Source organism: Miscanthus floridulus, chromosome 8, assembly GCF_019320115.1.
Source record: "Miscanthus floridulus cultivar M001 chromosome 8, ASM1932011v1, whole genome shotgun sequence".
Lineage (NCBI taxonomy): Eukaryota > Viridiplantae > Streptophyta > Magnoliopsida > Poales > Poaceae > Miscanthus > Miscanthus floridulus.
In genome coordinates this window covers 228823485-228831004 of record NC_089587.1, presented here as the reverse complement: position 1 = coordinate 228831004, position 7520 = coordinate 228823485, and the positions used below count along the sequence as shown (strand labels likewise).

At 53.6% G+C, this 7520-nt stretch overlaps 1 protein-coding gene across 1 annotated transcript; it reads left to right on the top strand.

Annotated features, from left to right (window-relative positions):
* The first annotated feature begins 346 nt into the window (after window positions 1–346).
* LOC136478472 (inactive leucine-rich repeat receptor-like serine/threonine-protein kinase At1g60630) lies at window positions 347–6945 on the top strand. The gene is made up of 3 exons (XM_066476938.1): window positions 347–1936; window positions 2182–2635; window positions 5976–6945. Exons 1-3 carry the CDS (start codon window positions 941–943, stop codon window positions 6671–6673), a joined length of 2148 nt encoding a protein of 715 aa, XP_066333035.1. The 5' UTR covers window positions 347–940; the 3' UTR covers window positions 6674–6945.
* The last annotated feature ends 575 nt before the right edge of the window (window positions 6946–7520 follow it).

Sequence of the window (7520 nt, the reverse complement as noted above, 5' to 3'; positions counted from 1 at the left end):
GCAGATTGGGCTGGGCCGTTGCGGGAGTAGCGGTGCTGGGCCAGATGGAGAAATATACAAGGCCTTTGTCTCTCCGTGTGCCTCTCGCCGTCTTGGGGGAAGAAAAAGGGAGCGAGCAACCCACATGCAGTAGTACTGGTATGGGACGAGGCAGGCACAGAAAGAAATTAATGGCAGCACGCAGGCTTTTGAGAGTCCCGATGAGGGTAAGTAAGGTCATTACGACCGTCTTACCCAATGACTGTCATCAGTGTCTGCACCTAATTCCGAATCTCTCCCCCCCTCTCCTATCTCTCTGTGTGCGTGCTTGCGGTTGCAGTGCATGCTAATCTCAGCCACACCACACCTGCTAATCCTCATCTGCTGGTGGGCGGTGGCTCCCTGGTGGTGCTGGACGAGGCTGAGCTGCTTCTGCAATCTGCAGAGTGCGGACAGAGACGACGCCGATCCAAACTCCTCCATTTCTATCCCACTCTGCACTGGGCTTGGGTGGTCGCTGCTGCTGCACTGGCTGTTGCTCAATCAATCAAAGCTAGTATAGTCGCCTTCCTTCGTCTACCTCTCACAAGTCACGGTGGTCGTCATGGCTATCCGTCCTCAGCCCGTGACCGTGAGCAGCATTTAAAGTCCTCCCCTCCCCTCCCCTCCCCTCTACCATTCCTTTCCTTCTTGCCTCTGTTTTTTAGCTTTAGCCCCCCAACCAAGAGTCCAAGACCAACCGTCCGCTCGCGGTCGCGGGGCGTTGCCGTTGCCGGCCTCGTTCGCTTTCCTTTCCAGCTCCGGAGCTCCTCCCTCTACAACACCAGCAATCGCCAATCCATCTTAAGGCAAGGGCGAAGGCAATGCCGCCGCCCGCCCATTGGCTTAAGATCGCTAAAACCTAAACCCCCACCCAGTCCAGCCGTCTGCGCTCTGCGGCGACCGACCAGCGACCCTCACCATGCCTCGCCGCCCAGGACCAGGAGCCGCCTGGCCGTGCTTCCTCCTGCTCCACATTGTCGCCCACCTCCACCTCCACCTCCACCTCGCCGCCAATGCCGCCGACGCCGACGCCCTGCTCACCCTCAAGTCCTCGCTGGACCGCTCCGACCGCCTCCCGTGGCGCCCCGACACGGCGCCCGCCTTCTGCTCCTCCTGGCCCGGCGTGCGCCAGTGCGCACCCGCCGGCCGCGTCACCAAGCTCGTCCTCGAGGGCCTCAACCTCACGGGCTCCCTCACCGCCGCGCTCCTCGCCCCGCTCGCCGAGCTGCGGGTCCTCAGCCTCAAGTCCAACGCACTCACGGGCCCCATCCCGGACGCCCTCCCGCGCGCGCTCCCCAACCTCAAGCTGCTCTACCTCGCCGACAACCGCCTACAGGGCCGCGTCCCCGCCACCCTCGCCCTCCTCCACCGCGCCACCGTCATCGTCCTCTCCGGAAACCGCCTCACGGGCCAGATCCCGACGTCCCTCGCCGCCCTGCCCCGCCTCACCTCGCTGCTCCTCGACCGCAACCTGCTCACCGGCGCCGTGCCGTCGCTGGGGCAGCCCACGCTCAGGGCGTTCAACGTCTCCGCCAACCGCCTGTCGGGGGAGATCCCGCGCGCGCTCGCCGCCAGGTTCAACGCCTCGTCGTTCCTCCCCAATGCCGGACTCTGCGGCGCTCCGCTCGCCGTCCGCTGCGTCCCCGGGGGCGATGGTCCGAGCCCCGCGCCGCTCACCGCGGCCACGGCGGCGTTCGCGCCCCTGCCCCCGCCCCGGACCAAGACCCGCCGCGGCAAGAACGCCGCCGTCGTGGCCGGAGCCACGGTGGCAGGGGCGGTGGTGCTCGCCGTCCTCGTGGCGGCGGCGCTCATGGCGTCGCGGCGCGGGAGGAACAAGCGCGTCGCCGGCGACGTTGACAAGGGTGGCGGCGCCGCAGTGGCGGCTGCGGCGGAGGAGCACCACCAGGCAGCACAGGTGGGACTGGGAGCGTCTCTCTGCCTGGTGGGCCCGTGGAATTGGGTCCACCTGCAGCAGTGACTGACTTTACAGCCTGTTCGCTTGTTGGTTTCAACCAGCCCAAATCAGCCAGCCAACAGTGTTTCTCTCTCACAATAAACCAGCACCAGCCAGCCCAAACCAGCCCAGAAACCAACCAGCGAACAGGCCGTTAGTTGGCCTCGGTTTTTTTATTTAATTTAATATAATAATTGCCCGTGCAGGCACAGCAGCAGCATCATAATCATGCGTCCTCCGCGGCAGCGGCGGCGGCGCTGGCCGCGACGACAGCCGGGGCGGCCGTGGGCGTCGGCGTCGGCGGGCGGGAGTTCTCGTGGGAGCGCGAGGGAATGGGCAAGCTGGTGTTCTGCGGCGGCGTGGCTGAGATGTACAGCCTGGAGGAGCTGCTGCGCGCGTCGGCCGAGACGCTGGGGCGCGGCGAGGTGGGCAGCACGTACAAAGCGGTCATGGAGTCGGGGTTCATCGTCACGGTGAAGCGGATGCGCGATCCGTCGGCGGGCGGGGTGGGCGCCGCCGAGTTCGGGCGGCGCGCCGAGGAGCTGGGGCGGGTGCGGCACCCCAACACGGTGGCGCTGCGGGCCTACTTCCAGGCCAAGGAGGAGCGGCTGCTGGTGTACGACTACTTCCCAAACGGAAGCCTCTTCTCCCTCGTGCACGGTCAGTAACCCAACCCACTCGTCCGTCCCTTTGATTTGCTTACTTTGCCAGTTGCAATCCCTAGGGAATTCCCATTCCAATGGAAATCAAAATCAAACCAAAACTAGCCTAAATGTACTAGACTGACGGTAATTCCTTTCAAATCCAGACGCATGAATTGTCTTCGTTAAGCATCAGGAACGGTCGGCTGGCCAGTTGGTCAGTCCGACTCAGTACCTCCCTCCCCGGGTTGGTCTGGGTTCGAGCCCTCAGTGGCTCACCCTTTGTGGCTTCGGTCATAGTGACGGGGAGGGGGAAAAAACTCACTCATCTGACCCAACTGGTCCGTGGTCGGCTCATCTCATCGAGCTGTGCTGCCGCTGTGTAAGGGTGGGGTAGGGGTTTAAGGGGAGAAGATCTCTTCTTAAACCGTAATACCAGCTGTTTAGCCACCGCGGATTGAGTTTTTCTTCGTTAAGCATCTCCAGGCCAGGCAGGAACCAAACGGAAACTAGTTGGATCTATCTGCAGCCTGTTCGCTTGCTCGTAAACGATCGTAAATTTTCAGCCAGGAACAGTGTTTTTCTCTCACACAAAACCAGCCAGCAGTAAATAATCCACGATACGATACGGCCTCCCGAACAGGCTGCTAGTAACCAGTAACCACCCAACCACGCATACGGACATTGTTGCATGCATTTATGCGTAAGTGGACAAACCCTCTCCTGTTCGGCTGGTATTAAAGCCGGCTGAAGTTGTTTTGTTGTGAGAGAAAAATACTATAGATTAGCTGATAAGTCGCTTGATAAGTTCAAGCGAACAGGCCAATCACGAAGAAGATACTGGCTGACCCAGCCAGGGCCACGGATTTCTTGTCACTTCTCCTCTCACCATGGATGGCGATGGACGGACCTTCAAGGAGTCCACATCTCCCTCATGGACCGGAGCACGCAGTCGAGTTATAAAGGCACCCTTCGGTAGCTGTAGTGTAGCTCTACCTCCCATGGATCTGCCGTGCAATGCAGTTACCCAAAAGTACGCTTTGGCCCCTTGGCCTTTATTTGTTGCTGTTTGGCTTTGGCAGGCTGGACATACATGCACGCCTCATGCTTCACCTTAAAGTTAGACTAGGACATCACCTTCCTGTTATCCCTCTCGTTCTAGATATATAAGCACATTAGATAGAACACATCATGGTCATGGTTCATGGTTCTTAATATGACAGTATGACACAATTAGACAAATAGCATTTTCAAATAGAAACGTATTATGAAATTATCTTTTATTTATAACGAAAGTAGTCAGATTATCACAGAGCTTGACTTCGGGAAAATGTAAATGAGATTATATTTGGGGCGGGCCGTGTTAGGTTGTTCAGTCCTCCCCCGAGCTTTAAAACCCAGAATGAATTGGCATCTACTAGTCACAGTACAGTACGAGCACAAAGAAGGAAGGCTGCCCAGCCATCAGGCGTGCATGTGACTGACAGGGGAAGCAGAGCCTGCTACCTAGTTACTCCTTCATTCATGCAAGCGAAGACCCACGGGACATGAATTTGGTCATTTCTGCACTATTGCAATTCATAGATCAATATGGTATCGCTAGTACTGTATCACCAGATCGCACAAGAGCTGAACTGGTGCTCTGGGTTCAAAGAGAGACCATGTGCATCTGCGAGTGCTGCAGTCAAATCTCAATTCTTTCTTTCAAGGTACACTCCTTTTGTGCACTTAATTTTGTATCTCAATTTCTACTGCAAGAGATTACTATTAGTTGGATAGATTATGCCTAATCCTTTAAAGTTCGAGCCTCTTCTCTTATTCGGAACTGGTATGGCAAAAGCTGCTGGAGTAATTTAGGAACCCTAAACCAGAACAGAATTGGAGAAAGCAACCCTATTTTAATGACTATGCATTTTGAATGGGTTGTGAACTGAAAAATAACAAGGCAAATAAAAAAACCTTTTTCTTTTCATTTCATGCTAATAGAGTAAAGAAAAGCCTTGGCTAATTGCATTCTTTACGGCCTTGTTTGGATACCCATATATCCACCTCAATCCATGCTAATAGAGATGGAATTTAGTTTAAATTCCACTCCAACCCATTCTGAGGTAAATACATGGGCTCCAAACAAGGCCTACTAGTATTAGGAGATCCACATGGTTGATGGAAGCCTCCATCATGGGCCACAGAAGATCCTCCATCTCCACAGTCACTTCTCAAGATTATGTATAAATATAACTTCTCATGAAAAAGGAAAAAATAATAAATAACAGGGAGGTATCTCTGACTGACCGATTAACAAACAAACAAACAAAGAGTCAGAGGCCACAGTGCATGAACATGGGTGCCTCTGGTTCATGTGACATGTGAGTGATGAGTCAATGGATTACTCACTAGTCACTACACATGTAAGTTTCTCGTGCATCTTCTTTTTTCCTTTTGCAAAATGAAATGTTCTCTTTGTCTTATTATTGTTAGCCAGTAAATAGAATATGTAGCACATGCCCTGCATTCAATGGCCATCTTTCTTAGTGTACAGGGTAAGCTATACATATAATTGTTCAGTAAGACAGTAACAGCAGGGAAATTATTGATCTGCTATGAGCATTTGGTTAAACCAACTGATTAAAACGGTTATGCTGTCCATTACCATGCATCGACTGATCTCAGAGTCGCCCATAGTGTGAGTCTTTCATGGTCCCAAAATAACTGGATTAGTCGTCACAAAGAATGAAGGATAACTGGATTAGTCGTCACAAAGAATGAAGGACGGAAGGAAAGAAAAAGGTTAAGTTAAAGGCAGTCCGTCAAAGTGAAGGCCATGCTCTCTCTCTATCTGTCTCACTTGCCAGGGCATTGTGATGGCTGGATCCGAGACAATAAACCCTGTGGCCACTATGGCATTGCATGTACTAGTTGCTATTTCAGCGAGAACTAGCTCATTTCCAGCACAAGCTCAGGGACAAGAGCATACAAACATAGCTGCCCCGAGGCCAGGCGTACAGGTAGGCAGATGGTGGGTGTAGCTTGCTTGTGATCGTTGATAGCATCATCAGACATATCTACATGGTGGTCCAGGCAGCCCTGCAGCCGAGTTACTGTGGTACTGCATTCCCTGCCTGCTTGCATTGAGCAGGAGAGGCCTTCAATCAGAGTCAGACGATGCATGCCATGGGCCATGGCAATATGATGGCCTCACACAGACACAGCCGTGGGCCTTACTCAATACTAGTACATGGCTGTTATATAACTAATCAGCTGCGCTTTGTGATGGTCTTGTTGCTCTTCCATTCAAGATTTGTGCAATGCATGAAGCAAGCTTCCTGTTGGACTCATATAACTTGATATGCTGTGTGCAGGGTCGCGGCCGTCCAGCAAAGGCAAGCCACTGCACTGGACATCGTGCATGAAGATCGCAGAGGACGTTGCAGCGGGGCTGGTGCACCTCCACCAGTCGAGCATCGTCCACGGCAACCTGAAGCCCTCCAACGTCCTCCTAGGCCCCGACTTCGAGTCGTGTCTCACCGACTACGGCCTGGTGCCGACACTGCTACCCTCCAACGCTGAGCTCCACTCCTCGTCCTCCTCGAGCTCCCTGTTCTACCGCGCACCGGAGGTACGCGGCGCTCACGCCCACGCCACGTCCTTCACGCCCGCGACAGACGTGTACAGCTTCGGGGTGCTCCTGCTGGAGCTCCTGACGGGCCGGACACCGTTCCAGGACCTCATGGAGCTGCATGGCGATGACATCCCCAGCTGGGTGCGTGCCGTGCGCGAGGAGGAGAGGGAGACGGAGTCCGGAGGGGAGTCTGTGTCTGCCGGTGGCGCCGAGGAGAAGCTCACGGCCCTGATCAACATCGCTGCGATGTGTGTGGCTGCGGACCCGGCCAGACGGCCCACTACGGTGGAGGTGCTCCGGATGGTGAGGGAGGCGAGGGCTGAGGCCATGTCATCGTCCAACAGCAGCGACCGGTCACCAGCTCGGTGGTCCGATGCCATGCTGGGCGTGCCGCGGGATCAGGCCGCAGAGAGCTTCACGGACAGGGAAAGAGACTGACGAGCTCCGTCATTCTTTTCCCTGTTACTATTACTGTTATAGTAGGCTAGGCTAGAAGAAGGCATAGGCCATAGGATTGAGAGTGTGGTTCCTTGGTGTGATGAGATGGACTGGATTGGATTGGATTGGGTTTGCTGTAAAATCTTGTTTCTGAACTGTGCATTTTCTTTTCATCAGAGACAGATGATACCAAAGTAAAGCAAGCAAGCTAAGATTGCTTCACTGCAGCTCAAGCTGCTGCCAGTGTTTTATGTATATCTTCCAGTCAAGGGTTGTTCTGCAGTGTTTATCTGATTGTCTCTAGGTTTTCAATAGCATATTTGTTATGCCATTCAGCACTTGATGATGATGATTAAATAAAATAAGGCACATTGCGTTTCTCACTGTCAGTGTCAGTCTTTTTTTTAAGATTACACGTGCAACGCAAACGCTCACAATAGACGCATACTCACCTCTATATTTCACGCACGCAAACCCTACCTCTGAGCACCTTAAAAATTTGAGCCGGCAAATTCTCGAGACAAGATTGATGAAGTCACCACAGACGTCTCGCTATCGACGGTAACGTCAGTACCACTGAAAGCACAACGACGTTAAATCCGGAGTCGAACCTATGACTTTAGATGTTACTGAAACTGTTTTGCTCAAAAAAAATGTTACTGAAACTCTTGTACCCCTGTTTTTTTTTGAGAGGAAGCTCTTGTACCCCTGCTAGGCTACCGTTTCTGCACGTACATTTTCCTTCTGGCCTTGTAAACAACACAAGGCCCAGCATATCAAAGAAAAGTCCACATTACCTCATCAATTTTTGCGAAAGTCTGTTTTTCCTCCCTAAACTCTAAAACCG